Source organism: Budorcas taxicolor, chromosome 2 (genome assembly GCF_023091745.1).
Source record: "Budorcas taxicolor isolate Tak-1 chromosome 2, Takin1.1, whole genome shotgun sequence".
NCBI classification, from domain to species: Eukaryota; Metazoa; Chordata; class Mammalia; order Artiodactyla; family Bovidae; genus Budorcas; species Budorcas taxicolor.
Genome location: NC_068911.1, coordinates 169,683,546 through 169,700,151, shown reverse-complemented (window position 1 = coordinate 169,700,151; position 16,606 = coordinate 169,683,546). Strand labels below are relative to the sequence as shown.

General features: G+C 36.2%; 1 protein-coding gene across 2 annotated transcripts in view; it reads right to left on the bottom strand.

Moving 5' to 3' along the window:
* The window catches only part of EYA3 (EYA transcriptional coactivator and phosphatase 3), a 94,980-nt gene that overhangs the window by 67,817 nt on the left and 10,557 nt on the right, over positions 1-16,606 (bottom strand). For both annotated transcript variants that reach the window (XM_052657934.1, XM_052657941.1), the window contains exon 2: positions 5,647-5,747. In XM_052657934.1, the coding sequence (XP_052513894.1) occupies positions 5,647-5,679 (33 nt within the window). In that variant the 5' untranslated portion in view covers positions 5,680-5,747. The remainder of the gene's footprint in view (positions 1-5,646; positions 5,748-16,606) is intronic.

Genomic DNA, 16,606 nt, shown 5'->3' with positions numbered 1-16,606 from the left:
TAACCAAAGAGAAATGAAAACATATACATACAAAGGCCTGGACATGAATGTTCATATCAGCATTATTCAAAACAGCAAAAAAGGGGAAACCCAGTGTCCATGAATAGATGAATGGATGAACACAATAATGACAAATAAAAATGATGAATGATAAAATAAATTCATATAACTAAACATTCAGCAATAAAAGGGAATGAAGTATCAATACTTGTGCGTGCTAACACAGATAAACTTTGAAAAGATTATGCTAAGTGAAAGGAGCCAGTCACAAAGGACCACATAACTCCATTTATATGAAATACTCACGAAAGGTCAACAGGAAAGTAAACTAGTAGTTGCCTAGGATTGGGGGGAGGGCAGAATTGAGGGGTGACTGCTAATGGGTACAGTTTCTTTTTGGAGTGATGAAAATGTTCTAAAATCAACTCTGGTGACAGCTGCAAAACTCTGTGAATATACTAAAAACCATCCAATTGGATACGTTAAAATGGATGTGAATTATATCTCAATAACTAGAGCTGTCATTTAAAAGATGACATTATCTTATGGACATATTATAACTAAAGGTTACTAAAGGAAGATATACTGACAAATTCATGAATCAGAGTTCTATTTGTGCCTCTGCTTAAAAACATAGCAACAACAACAAAAAATCATGCTTTAAATATAGCAGAGCAAAAATAAATAAATAAATAAATATAGCAGAGCAAAGGAATACAACTAACACAACATACAAATTCAGAATATACAGGTTCAAGGCTCAGTTCTGAGAGTTAATTCACTGTGTGTCTACCTCTCTGAAAATAAAACATGACTATCTACTTCAAAGACCTGCTCTGAAAATGAAACTGGTGAAGGGGACTGGATAGGGAGAGAAAGAATGAATGAGCAGTTTATGAAAAGACAAAGTAATACACAATTGTTACATTAAGAAATACCACTTTCTAGATAAGAAAATTACATTACGGATCTCAAATGTCACTCCAGAATTATTCTGAGATGCCTTACAAGTATATAATTATTATGCTTCTTAAGTTTTAACAAGAGGCTAAGTCATACTAGAGCTTGATAAACTGTAATCTTGGGGTCAATAAATCCAACAGACGTCTGCATGAAGTCTTAAAAAGGAAGACGTCTGTGTCAAAATTTATCCACCACTGTCCAACAAAGCATATCATTCTCTTTACAAGAAAGTTATACTGTATGTTCTAGTAGGGCAAAGAGTTTGATCATAACCTAGATGAAATCACACACACACACACAAATTTAACATTATTTTCTTTGATCACACTTACCAATGGGCAGTGGCAATGTTAGTCGCTCAGTTGTGTTTGACTCTCTGCAAGCCCTTGGACTGCAGCCTGCCAGGGCTCTCTATCCATGGAATTCTTCAGGCAAGAATACTGGAGTGGGTTGCCATTCCCTTCTCCAGGGGATCTTCCCAACCCAGGGATCGAACCCAGGTCTCCTACATTTCAGGCAGATTTTATATCATCTGAGCCACCAGGGAAGCCCTTACCAATAGTCATCTAATTATTAATTTGACTTCCAGAACTTGACATAAGGAAATCAGCATATAGGGAGTGAGAATAAGCATTCCAAATGACTAGAAAGGTAAATACCTGTGGCAGAGACAACTGCCTGCTCCATCACTGCATACGGAGCATGACTTGCAATGGGAGGCAAGAAATGTGTCTTTTTAAGGTCACAGGCTACCAGTTCAAAAGAGGTCACAACTGGATCTAGTAGAAACTAGTGAGCATCAGATCCTGGACTTGATCTGGATGCAGCAATGGATGGAATTTGGGGCTGTTCTCTTAAGAGAAATGTATGGGGAAAGGAGTCACATATTGTTTTTTACATCAGAAAATCAAACAGGTGAACCAAAGAAAGGATTATGGTAGATTCACACATAAATATTCACTAGTCTTTTTCCTCTCCCTGGTTACACAGGATGCTATAGACTGAATGTCTGTATTCGGCTCCCCCCACAACCAATTCATATTTTGAAATTTTATCCCCAATATGATAACATGTGCAAGTGGGACTTTCGGGTGATAAGACTGTGAGGTGGAGCCCTCATGAATGCGATTAGTGCCCTTACAAAGGAGACCTCCTTTGCTATACAGCAAAAATATAGCAGTCTATGAGCCAGGAAGCAGGCCCTTACCAGACACCAAATCACTTATATGTTTGGAATCTAAAACATGATACAAATGAATTTATCTATGAAATAGAAACAGACCCACAAACATAAAGCACAGTCTTGTGGTTGCCAAGGGAGAGGGGAGTGGAAGAGCGGTGGACTGGGAGTTGGTGATTAGCAGATGCAAAGTATTATATATATGTATAACTGAATCACTTTGCAGTACACCAGAAACTAACACATTATGTACTCTGCATATAAGTTAAATAAGCAGGGTGACAATATACAGCCTTGACGTACTCCTTTTCCTATTTGGAACCAGTCTGTTGTTCCATGTCCAGTTCTAACTGTTGCTTCCAGACCTGCATATAGGTTTCTCAAGAGGCAGGTTAGGTGGTCTGGTATTCCCATCTCTTTCAGAATTTCCCACAGTTGTGATCCACACAGTCAAAGGCTTTGGCATAGTCAATAGAGAAGAAACAGATGTTTTTCTGGAACTCTCTTGCTTTTTCGATGATCCAGCAGATGTTGGCAATTTGATCTCTGGTTCCTCTGGCCTTTTCTAAAACCAGCTTGAACATCTGGAAGCTCACGGTTCATGTATTGCTGAAGCCTGGCTTGGAGAATTTTGAGCATTACTTTGCTAGTGTGTGAGATGACTGCAATTGTGCGGTAGTTTGAGTATTCTCTGGCATTGCCTTTCTTTGGGATTGGAATGAAAACTGCCCTTTTCCAGTGCTGTGGGCACTGCTGAGTTTTCCAAATTTGCTGGCATATTGAGTGCAGCACTTTGACAGCATCACCTTTCAGGATTTGAAATAGCTCAACTGGAATTCCATCACCTCCACTAGCTTTGTTTGTAGTAATGCTTTCTAAGGCCCACTTGACTTCACATTTCAGGATGTCTGGCTCTAGGTGAGTGATCACATCATCGTGATTATTTGGGTCGTAAGATCTTTTTTGGTACCTTACCCGTAGAAACCCCAATTAAGACTGTGGCGTATGCATTCCCCTACGATACATTCTAGGATTGCTCTATGCGTCTCTGCCTCCTGAATGACACTGGTGCTCTCCCTGGGACCCTTTGTGGCATGCTATGTCTCTTATTTCTAAGAGAATTATAACAGTCAACTTTCCTCTCAATGGCACTGACCTCTTTGTGTTGTCACTCAGTCACCTCTATAAATTAAGACCCAGGTATAAACCAATTAAAAATATATATATATGTCCCGTGACAATCACCATTTACAGTCAGCAGAAAATTTTTATTTTTTTTAATTAAAAATTTTTTTTGGCTGCACCACGTGGCTTGTGAGATCTTAGTCTCAGGTATCATACCCATGCCTCTGTTAGTGGAAGTGGAGATTCCCAGCCACTGGACCACCAGGAATTCCCAGAAAATCTGCTTTTAAACCACTTTAATTTCTCACCTCTCTGTGAAATAACAATCAGGTTTTGCACACCATGTTATAGAAACTGAACACAACGACAAGGAAATGAAGCAGAGGGGGAAAATGACTGACCAACAGGTCAGCTTCACAATTCTCACTGCCTTAAATAGGTAAGGAGCAACTAACAATCCGCATTTCAGTAGCATGTCAACATTTACATAAGCCTTTTGAAACTATGACTAGATGTTTGTCTTACAACATTAAAAACTCAATGACACAATCTTCCTTGATACATTCAGTGTCTCTAATTTAGCTATTTGTTCTTACAGTATGTATCTTTGATACATCGCTGAGGATGATTTTTAACCCTACCATTTCCCTGATTATTAATGTTCCACCAGGGATAGGGGAATGACATTTGAAATGTTTCAAAAGGTCATTTTACCAAGTGCTTAGGTCTTCCTAGCTTTATACTCAAATGAAGGGACTAAAAGAGTAATGGGAAAGGAATCACTGATATGCATGTCTCAACATAAAGTAAAATACTTAAAATATATTAGAGGACTTTATCATTTAAATGGAAGCAGGTGACCATCTTTCATTGATGTAAAGAATACATCTAGAACATGAAAAACATACTCTGTTATCTGATTTCAAAATTCAAAGTTTTTTAGGCTGGACTTTTACTGAGAGGTAAAAATGTACCACTCACTATTCTCTTAAAATAAAATGCAAGAGGCTTATTTAGGAGAGCAAACTGAATCAGTATTTATCTTATTTCAGAAAAAGAAGCTCAAATAAAAGGAAAAGATTCTTTAACAAAAAAGTATTTTAAGAGAATGATTACTATGTCTTCCTTTTTTAAATGCTATGGGTTAAAAAAAAAACAAAAAAACAAAACACTTAAAAAGACCAAGGCAATAATCTGAGGCACTCAAGTACATTTAAAATTAATTTATGTTAAATATTAAATTTAACATAAGAAATTAAGAATTCAACTTATTCTCAAGGGGCTTATCTATTTTAAAGAATTAGCCAGTGGTCAAATTATATTTTCTTCAACTATTACTACTTTAAAAAATTTAGTCAGGGAAATTTAGGCAAAAATAAAACTAGATTTTCTAGCAGAAATGGTATATACTGTTTGGTAAATGTCCTCTTTTATTTTCTAAAAACTTTAAGAATACCATTGCTTTAAAAACGACAACAATTTATTTTACATTGGAGTATAGCTGATCAACAATGCTGTGATAGTTTCACGTGGACAACAAAAGGACTCAGCCATACATATAGATACACGCATTCTTCCCCAAACTCCCCTCCCATCTAACACTGAGCACAGTTCCCGGAGTTATACAGTAGAACCTTGTTGGTTATCCATTTTAAATATAACAGTGTATACATGTCCATACCAAACTCCCTAACTATCCCCTCACACCATCCTTCACTACCGACAACCATAAGACTGTGAGTCTGTTTTGTTTTATAAATAAGTTCATCTGTATCATTTCTTTTTAGATTTTACAAATAAGGGTTGTCGGGGATTCCCAGGTGGTGCTAGTGGTAAAGAATTTATTTGCCTGCTAAAGCAGGAGACATAAGAGATGTGGGTTCGATCTCGGTTGGGAAGATCCCCTGGAGGAGGACAGGACAACTCCATTCCAGTATTCTTGCGTGGAGAATCCCATGGACAGAGGAGCCTGACAGGCTACAGTCTGTAGGGTCCCGAAGAGTCAGACATGACTGAAGCGATAGTCATGGTTTAGCAGCAGCAGCAAAAAGGATGTCACATGATATTTCTTCTTTGTTCGACTTCACTCAATTTGACAATCTCTAGGTCCATCCATTACTGCAAATTCGCCACTGCTTAAAATGGCATTTCTAAATACAATACTTATTTTGTAAAGCTGAATTTTCTAAGCAGACTCTTTGGCATTAAGTCAGCAAAATATAAATTTAAGAACACTGTTTTCTTAGAAGAATATTATTAAGGAGTCCTTTCCTCAATTTTATTTCTAACTTAGAATCTGCAGTATAACTGAATAATATTTAAAGTCTTAAAATTAGCCTTTCTACAATCAATTTTAAATTGTTAAAGGAAATACTTACTGGTTGCTCTGGTAAATCTTGCTCTTCTTCCATTAGGACCAATATTTCTTTATTACACTTTTGTGACTGGATTGCAAGTGTCTCCCAGCAGTCTTCACAATCTGTTTTAAAAAGAACGGGGATTCAATACTTTATGTACTCTTAGAGCATTATCATTGAGGCCATCAGAGAATAATTTTTAAAATATTTTGCTACCTCAATCTTTCTACGTAAGCTCTAATCTCAAATCTGCACGTGGCTTTTCAAAATTGACATGCTGCACCAAGTCAGGTAGGTTTACCCGACTTTATAATACCTTGCAAAAGCCAACACGTGGAACCACTTCTGCTGTACTTAAAACATGGTTACTATAGTGCCCAAGGCATTAAACACTACAACAGCCATGTTAATGAACTAAGACACAATTTTTTAAAAATCTGGGTTACGTTAAAAATTTTAAATATTAGCCGAGCCAGTCAACAACTTATGGTAACATCCAGCCTGCTTTAACATGGACTATTTACATAACTGCTAACACACACAGGATCACTTTAAATAGTAGGTAAACTGAAACATCGAGTGAATACTTTCACAACCAACTATCTGTATATATGTAATTAACATAAAGGAAAATTCAACTCTTTTGGATCTATTTTAATAATGCAAATAAATAAAGTGAAATATTGAATCATAGAATTAAGGAAAATAAAAATGAAAGCTAGGATCCATTTTATCCTGAAATTACGAGCTCCACTAAATGTACCACTTAATCAATTATTAAAGCAAAGCCTTTACTTTCTCAGCCCCTGCTCTTTCTGCTCTGATTTCCAAACTAAAAAGAAAAACAGAACTCTAAGCCCCACATTTACTGATGAAAAAAAGAAAGTGAAAGTGGCTCAGTCGTGTCCGACTCTTTGCGACCCCATGGACTATAATGTCTATGAAATTCTCCAGGCCAGAACACTGGAGTGGGTAGCCTTTCCCTTCTCCAGGGGATCTTCCCGACCCAGGGATCAAACAGGGTCCCCTGCGTTGCAGGCGGATTCTCTACCAGCTGAGCCACCAGGGAGCCCACACTTACTGGTAAGATCACCTTATTGTGTCCTGTTGCCAGAACAGAAAGATGTTAGAAAACGACATGATTATAAAAACTAAAAACTCATTTCTATTTAACAAAAATGAGAATAGCATTTCTCCAAAACACGTGACTGTTTTTGCTTTTAATTAAGGTCACACCTGTTTTCACTTTTTACCAACCACTTTAACCAACTTAACATACAAAGCTAAATAAAGCGAGTAGAGAATCTTGTTGCAGATGTAATGAATAAACAGGGAACTGAAAAACTTCAATCGTGCCAATTTACCACCACTCCACTTCTACTGCTCTATCCTGGTACAATCCAACATACTTTAGGGGCACACTCCAGAATGGGGAAAGGAGAGAGAACACGTGTAAGGGATACAATCAGATGCACAACTGTCCAGCTCTGACACAGCTTTCCTCTCTGCCCTGATCTAAAATGTCAAAAGAAAAAAAAGTTTGAAGGTCAGAAGCACTTGATGCTCAATGCACTCACGTGTAGCTCATCCACAAAGCCTCAAAAGCTAAGTTCTCAAACTACATGACGTCGATAACTAGTGCTGCAGAATTACAGTGCGCAATAACTAAAGCTCACAGGAGCTATCTTCCCTGCACTTGCTCTGCTCTGCTCAGGAGAGCATAACCAATGTGACGTGAAACTGATTCACAATTATGAAAGATGAAACGTTTTAATGTTTTACCAGCTTATATCTGTTTTAGTTTTAAAATGAAATGTCCTGTTTCTACGGGATTTTTACAGAGCCAGTGTACATAATGCACATATATGACTTTATCCCAAAACAGGAAAATAGCACCAAATCATTAGGGAAATGTAACACCTTTAAATACCTTATTTGTTAGAATTTTGTGTGACCAGCTCTCACCTAAACAAAAAGTGATAATATTCTATGTCTTACTTAATTGAAGGCTGTAACTGTAATGATTGAATCTCTGATCAGTAGATTCTCAGCAAAGGAGAGTAAAGGGATAGTCTTCCTCTCGGAGGAAGGGTTATAAATCTACTCCTGAGCAAGAGGAAGGGAAGAAAAATAGTGTTGTTTTTTTTTTAAAAAAAGAGGGTACTGTACTCAATAACATGTGCTTTCCTTATTTTATTTTAAAAATATGAACAACATTAAAGGAGAACACAGATCTCTTTTATAGATCTAAGGGGTCATGGGTTTTAAAAGAGATACTACTCTTAATAGTAGGGAAATAAATTCTCAAGCCATACAAAACTAAATGGTAAAATCTTGAATTTTGCTTTTTAAAAATATGGTAATACTACAGTGATTTTACAACAGAAAGGGAATAGCTTCCTAGTTTTCTTGAGATAAATCCTATGGCAAGATGCAAGAAAACTTTCGTTAAGAGAACAATCGGAAGACAATCCTTTCTACTTCTACTTTGTTCTTTGAAAACAAGTACCTTTGGTTGTTTCCATCTTAAAAATTACCTTTATCTTTTTCATTTTTCAACTGAGAAGAATAAAGGGTCATAGATAATTTTTACATTTGAAAAAAAACTTTAAAAATCAAGTAATCTATGAACACCAATAATTTTGATAATTTTACAATGAACAAAAAAAGCAAACTACAAAGGATGCATAGGACTTAGTGCTGCAGAATTTCTGGGATTCTGCTGGCATGTGATATATGTGAAGTCTGTAAACATACTCTGGTACACTTGTATATAAAATATCTTAATAATGACTATAACATATGTGATTCCATCACAGCATGCGTTGTGGTTAGTTGCTCAGTCGTGTCCGACTCTTTGTGACCCCACGGACTGTAGCCTGCAAGGCTCCTCTGTCCCTGAGGATTCTTCAGGCAAGAATACTGGAGTGGGTTGCCATGCCCTCCTCCAGGGGATCTTCCCACCCCCAGGATCGAACCCAGATCTCCCACACTGCAGGTGGATTCTTCACTGTCGGAGCCACCAGGGAAGCCCAAGAATCCTGGAGCGGGTAGCCTATCCCTCCTCCAGGCGATCTTCCCGACCAGGAATCAAACGGGGGTCTCCTGAATTACAGGTGGATTCTTTACCAGCTGAGGTACCAGGGGAGCCCCAAGTAAGGTACTTTCCATCAATATAGTATTCTTCCTTCTTTCTAATAATTTGTTAAATACCTGAATTATACTAAATAAAAGAACACAAGTATTTATCATGTTCCTAGCATTTATCAATGTGCTAATAAAACTTTTACTATTAAGACCTTACATCATTTTCTACAAGTGGCACATGCTTACAATAGAAAGTCACATTTACTAACCACCAAATGAAAGTGCTATATAACACAGACAAGGTGCTCCAGTACTTGATAATAATAAAAGTACAGAATTACCATACAAATCTTAGTTTTCTTACTTTCATGTACTGGCTCTGAAGTTTAACTGCATATTTTGTTTGTCTTTTTGTTTTGGGGTGTTTCTTTTAACCATTAATATAATCTGACATTATTTTACATTCAGTGAGATTCATCTCTTTAGATTCAGTTCAGTTTAGTCGCTCAGTTGTGTCCGACTCTTTCCAACCCACGGAAGACTGCAGCATGCCAGGCTTCCCTGTCTATCACCAACTCCTAGAGCTTGCTCAAACTCATGTCCATTGAGTCAGTGATGCCATCTAACCATCTCATCTTTTGAAATATTCAATATCTGCTGAATTAAAATATCCAATAATATACAATGGCTTGACTTAGAAGTGGAAAGCAGATTCTTAATGTACTGTAAATGAATGTAATTACAACTTACTCAAACAGTCAAACAAAACATATCCTGAGTGCATTTTTTGTTTTAAGTACTTTCAAGCATTTGTTTCAAGTACTTTCATACTTTTTAAGCATTTGGATAGTAACAGCTTTTCATAATTTTCCAGTTTCAATTCTTACTACTGACTTTTAATTAAACCCCTTTACCATTTTTGGAGACAGTTTATATCCACATGCCTTCATGGGCAGAAATCTGGAAAAGCTATAACTAAAGGTGGTGCCAGTGGTAAAGAACCTGCCTGCAAATTCAGGAGACGTAAGAGACATAGGTTCGACCCCTGGGTCGGGAAGATCCCCTGGAGGAGAAAAGGCTATCGAAGTTTCCCTGGGGAAAATGAACGGCCTGCTTCCCAAAATTAAATAAACCTCAGCAAGAATAGTTATAAGCATCAGTAGCCTGAAGAAGTTATCAAGAAGTAGGTAACTGGCAAATGTTTACCATGCTGTCCCCAAATATAATTACACATATACACTGAAGAATGAAAACAAATAGCAAAATACCCTCTTCTATGTGGCCTGAAGAAAACTGCTTCAAGTACTATTATTCAACAGTAACTGAAATCTTCTAAAGGGGATCTATCAATTAATTTAGAAACAAGTGTCCTAACACCCAAAGTACAAACATAAAGCCTAAAGATATCTCTTCATATTAAATTTATAAACTAGGAGGCCTCATAAAGCAAAATCAGAAAAGATGTAATGAAAATGGCTCAAGAAACATAAGAAAACATATCAATGGTCTCTTGCAGAACAGTACTTAGTAGTAAGTATCGGTGGGAAGATACTAAATGCTAATTTGGGTATCATAATCTATAGAATCTATACAGGATGTTTCAAATAAATAAACAAAGGTTTATTCTAATATGTACAAACTTCTTACTGAAATTAGACAAAAATAATGATGGGTACCTTGGAGGAGAATAACAAAGTCAATTAAGGAAGATCAGTCCTACATCAGTCTTGAAAACTAACTAGAAGATCAGTCCTACATCAGTCTTGAAAACTAACTGCAGTGGGAAGGATAAGAGACCTACTGATTACTGAGCATGAAAAACCCACTACATATTTTTACATTCGTTATCTTACTAAATTTTATCTCCACAACCATCTTAAAACACAACTGGTATATCTTTATATCCCCTATGGACAGGACAAGTGGAATTCAGAAATGTAAACAATCTACCTGAGGTTAATAGCAATCATGTTTCAGCTTAAAGTAGAACTATACCAAATAAGGATAGTAGAGGGTAGTGGTGCAACACTGTAAATGTGCTTAATGCTACGGAATGATATACTGAAAATGGTTAAAATTATTAATTTTGTTATGTATACTTACCACAATTTAAAAAAAATACAAGAAGATCCACGAGACTAGAAAGACCAAAATAATGATCAAATCTCCAAAGTGCTTAAAGTGCAGAAAATCCTTATTTAAATATTGTCAGAAAAACTGAGGATGATGTGGAGAAAAACATATCCACACCATACATTATGAGTAATTCTAAGTACATGAAGAACTAAGCATTCAAATAATACTGGAGAAAACGGAATAGCCTATTTATCTCATCTGTGGGAAAGAGATTAAATTTGGGTCAATAAAAGAAAGCATAAGCAACAAATCAACAGATCTGGTTTTGCAAAACATACTTTAATGCAATGAAAAATAACAACTGTAAGAGTAAAAGGATATAAACAAATGGAAGCAATACCTGCAGTAATTATGACAGATAAAACTTCATGTCTACAACATTTACCCATCTTCTATTATGGAGCAAAAGGATACAGACAATTTAGGTAACAACAAAGATCAAATCAGCACTCAGGGAAAAAAGATTCTCACTACTAACTGAATAATATTAAAAAAAACCCCACTTCACACATATTAAACTACAAAAAATAATCTAAACAACAAAACCTAAAGTTATCTGAGACATAAGAAGAAAAGAAATATTCAGGCCCTTGTTGTAAAACTGTATGTATCTTCAGACTGTTCTCTGGTTAGAGTATAAAAGATGTCATAAAATTGCCCATGGCCTGATTTATTTTTCTTGGATTTTCCCCCCAAAATTAAATACAGGGGTGAAAAGCTAAATCTATTTTAAAAATTGAGTGTTACTTGCTCACCGAAATGAAAAATTAGAAACAATCAACATGTGGAGAGATTTACCTAAGCTGTAATTCTACATTCTGTATTAAATGAACTTGTAAATTTTTTTTAAGCTGTGCCAAGCGGCATGTGGATCTTATAATAGTTCCCTGACTGGGAATCAAACACACACCCCCTGAAGTGGAAGGGTAGAGTCTTAACCAATGGACCACCAAGGATTTTGCTGTAACCTATTTCAATACAAGCCCATTTAAAAGGTGAAAAAAAAAAAAGGTAAGATTTTACACTGATTATAGCTTATAATAATAGTTTAATAAGACTCAAAAGCAGATACAAAGGGATACAATTTGGATGTCTTAAGGTTTGTACATGCGTGCATGTCTGCTTAGTTGCTCAGTCGTGTCTGACTCTCTGCAACCCCATCAATTGTAGCCCGCCAGGCTCCTCTGTCCATGCAATTTTCCAGGCAAGAATACCGGAGCCAGTTGCCATTTGCTACTCCAGGGGATCTTCCTGACCCAGGGATTGAACCCACATCTCTTGCATCTCTTGCACTGGCAGGTGGATTCTTTACCACTGCGCCACCTGGGAAGCCCAGAGAGCACCATGCTTCTTCATAAAAGCATTTACTAAACATTTAATTTAAAATTTTGTAACACTATGCTAAGCACTGTATCAAGAAAATTACTAAATAGATTATACAGAATGATACTAGATAATCAGAAATTTTTGTCATTAGAAAAATGTGACTTTTCTAACTTAGTAAATACCTTTTTAGTTTTTTTGCATGTATGTCTTTCTTTGGAACTCTCTTTTTTGTATTTCCTGGATACAGCCTTAGAATTCTTTCTCAACATAAAATATTCATTGAATAGCTGAAACCAGAAGAAAAATACTGAAGTAGAACACAGGATAGAATATGCTGGTATTTAAGACATATTCTGAAAGAAATCATAATTACTTAGGGTGTTTTGCCTGCTTTCAAAAATTCATGTCAGTGTTGAAAATGCCATTTAACTAAACACTAAATTGTATATATCAAACAGAGTAAAAATATAAAGTCTTCATTAATTGAACCAGTAAAAGCTGTTAATGTTAACTTCAAGCAACAAAGTAAACAAGAGTAAATTTTAGGAATTTACTCTTTTCCTGGATAAAGACTTTTAACTGAAATAATTTTCCCAGAGGCTATTATTTTCTGGTTGTTCTAAAATGATGGAATCGACTCTACAGAGGCCAGCAGTCTCAAACTCTGGAATCTTCTCTGAATGCAACTTAAAAAGGATAATACACAAATTAAACTTAAATCACTAAAAGAAAGGTATATGCTTACCAAACGAACTTCAGGATAACGTTATGAAAGTTTTGTTTTTAAAAAAAATTGTAATTTAAATTGCATTAAAACCACAAGTTAATTTAAGGATGAGTTCACAATACTGAGTTCTATGTAAGAGCAGAGTGTCTTTCCAGTTACTTGATATTTTAGTCTCTTAGCAGATCCTCTACATTTCTTGGTTGTGGCATTTTATCTTTTTGCTTTGTTATATTTTCCATTATATTTTCTAAAGAAGTTACTTTTTATATACAGGAAAGTTGTTAATATTGGTACATTAATTTTGTAATCTCCCATGTTACCGAAGTCTCTTATTGTTTCTAACAATGAGAATAGTCAGATGGTTGATTCTTGAGTTTCATGTAAAATATATTTTCCCCATCTGCATAAAAATAGTTCTTCCTCCTTCCCCAATATTAGCCTCTTTATTTCTTCTGCTTGCCTAATAATATTCTTATACCTCCACTATAATAGTAATTAACAGTGCTAACTGTTGAGCATTCTTTTCCTGTTCCTCACCTTAGTAAGAATACATCTTGCATACCACTGCTAAGCTTGACACTGGTGAAGTGATTTTCTGCCATCCACAAAAATGACCATATGGTTTTTCTCTTTACTATTAATATAGTATGTTACTAGATTTCTGAATATTGAACCACATAATGCACTTAGTTCAGAGATGAACCTCTTGCATTGTAAAGTATTATTTTAACGTACTGTTGAATCTGTTTTCTGGTACTGAATCCATGACGTTCAGTAACTATCTCCAATTTGAGAGGGGAAAGGCTATTTGTACAGGGTGAGTTCCCATTCAGGTCAAATACAGTCTTGCAAATGAGGTCTTTCAAGGAACCACTAGAAGGTCAAATAATAATGTTTCTCTGGGAACAGGGCTTTAAGGAGCTCCATTCTTGCTCTGCCCCTTCCAGTGGCTTCCAGGATGCTAGTTTTCACCATGACTGTGGGCTGTTGGTTTCCAAGGCTGGAGCTAGAGAGAGGAGAATGGGAACAATGCAAGCTAAAATGCTACAAAGTTCACTGCTTTTGCTGAGATTCAGCTATTTTTCTTGACTAAACATTGAGATTGCTGCAAGCCTGAAGTTAATTTTCAGAGTCCAGAAAGAGTTGACTATTTTTGCCAGTATCCTCACTGCTTTTATGGAGAATTTTCAGAGGTTCTTACTCTGCCATTATTGTTGATACCCTCTGCATTTGAATTCCACTCAATCTTTATACTTATTAATGTGCTATTCACCCTTTATGATTCTTAAAAATGTCAATATTTCCTTTTATATTTCCTCTGAAATTACTAATAATTCTTACCTTTAAAATCTATATTACACTAAATTTAGTATTTTATACTAATTTATATTACATGATACTAAATTCATACTGTTCACTATTTCCTTTAGTGCTGGATGCATTTGGTACCTCTCTCACAGCATTAATTTTCCTTAAGTGGCTGATAAATCTAGGTTATTATTAGTTCATATTTGTAGTTAGGAGTTTCAACTAAGCATTTTTTTCTGAGTGGCCAAGAATCTTTGTTCATCTATTATCATATACAGGTTCTAGTTATATACATTGACTTCTAGTGACTATAAAAGAGGCAGGTAGGCAGTGTCGGCAGGTAGGCAGTGTCTGCAGGTCACTTGCTTTCTGAATATGAATTTCTGCCTTTTCTGAATATCACGTAAATTACCGCGGATATATCTGGTCTCCCATGCCAGGACTCTACTTTAGAGAATATCTATCATAGCTTTATCTGGGTGAGAAACACTGAAATTAGCTACTCACTTTGCTTTTTACTTCTGCTGCTTTTGTTGTGGAAGTCTATAGTTGCTTCAGACTGTACTTGCTTCTTTCTAACCTCAAAATTCATTCATTCATTTATAAAATAATTACTGAGTGTCTACTATAGTGCCAGGCACTAGTTTAGATACTGGGAATTCAGTGATGAACACAAAGTCCCCAGCCTCAAGGAATTTGTATTCTCATAGGAAGAAAACAAATACATAAGGTAATATAATTTCACAAAGTAATAATTCTTTGGAAAATAAAACAAAGTAAAGTATAGAGCATGACTGCAGGGGAGCTATTTCAGATTAGGTGATAATTTCTCTGAAGTGGTAACATTTAAGCAAAGCAGGAATGCAAAGCAGAAAGCTATAAAAAGATGTAAAGGAAGGCTTTCAGAAGGAAACAAATGAAGAGAAACTAAAAGAGTAACAACCTAGCACTTCTGAGAAATAGCAAAAAGGCTGACTTTTGCAAGTTGTAGGTGACAGGAAATGAGTCCCAAGAAGCAGGCAACCAGGGAGATGACAGATACCCTTGTAACACATAATAAGCAGTTTGGGGAGGTAATGGGTACTTCAAGCAAGAGAATGATGTGATTTGATTTATATATGCCAAATGCCATGGGTGAAGAGAGACTATAAAGTAAGCCCTCCCTGGGCAGACTGTTTTATATGTTTCAAAAGCATTTCTCTGGGTTTTATCCAGGAGACGAACACCAGATGCTCAAAATCAAGAGTAAGAGCCAAGAAACTGATGAACCTCCAGGCCCCCTTCCAATCTCCATATTCTTTTACTTGGAGTCTGGTATATTTCTGAAACTTCTGCATATACTTTATGGCATGATTTCTTCTCCTATCAATCCAATTAGAAATTCACTGAGGTCTCACCCGCTGATGGCAACCTTTCTCAAGTACTACCTCGTAAAAAATACTTATCTAACTTACCCATTAACACAACCACTCAACAGTCCTCTGTACCCTGGAGCCTGCTGAAGCAGACATAAATATCCAGCAGACCTACACTCAGCTGCCCTTAAGGTTCCCTTTAAAGTAACAGTAAGAAAGCCCTTCAGCTCTCACAATTTAGGCATCAGCACAAATCACATTTCTGTGGCCAAAAAAACTGGAAACAACTACACCGTGCCTGTAGACTTTATGTGGACATACAAAAGCCATTCTCATGTTGGTTAACTCCTTCTGTAAATAAAACAGCCCAGTCAACTGACTGTGGTAAAGCTGGTGAATTCTTCTGGCTACTTTATTGGGAGGCATGCCTGACTAATGCATCATGGTATTATCAGCTGAAGGAATATTCTTAGTAACTTTATACTAAATACACTAATCGGAACTTACTGAGAAAGAATAAACACACACACACACACACACACATTTAGGCTGTACCAAATTCTTAATAGGAAAAATATTTTATCAGGAATAGATTCTCTAAGACACACCGTTTTTACAATTTCTAACCTTACTTCTTGGAAAATCATCCTTTGAAGTTGTCTGTAAATGAACACAAACTCTTCCCCACAAGCTTCCAATAAAATTGGGAGATAGTATTCCACAGGAAAAATTCCAAAACCACAGTAGAAAGTATTGAGAAGGGATGAGACAACCTGAATTAGTGTCAAAGTGACCTTAATAATAATCCCACAGGTCTACATTCCTTCCAACTCTCTTTGAATCTCTCTTCAGTTTCAGTAACATGTCATTCACAAAGCATGAGTTTCTCTAATGTGTGGAGATCCAGACTCCATAGAACTCTCAGCCTCCAACACTTTATCTCTACCCTCCTTTAATCTAAAGTTAACATTTCTAAGAGAATCATATATTTTTCTATAGGTGCTCTGGCCTGACCCATGGTATTCTCCAACATGAATGTTCT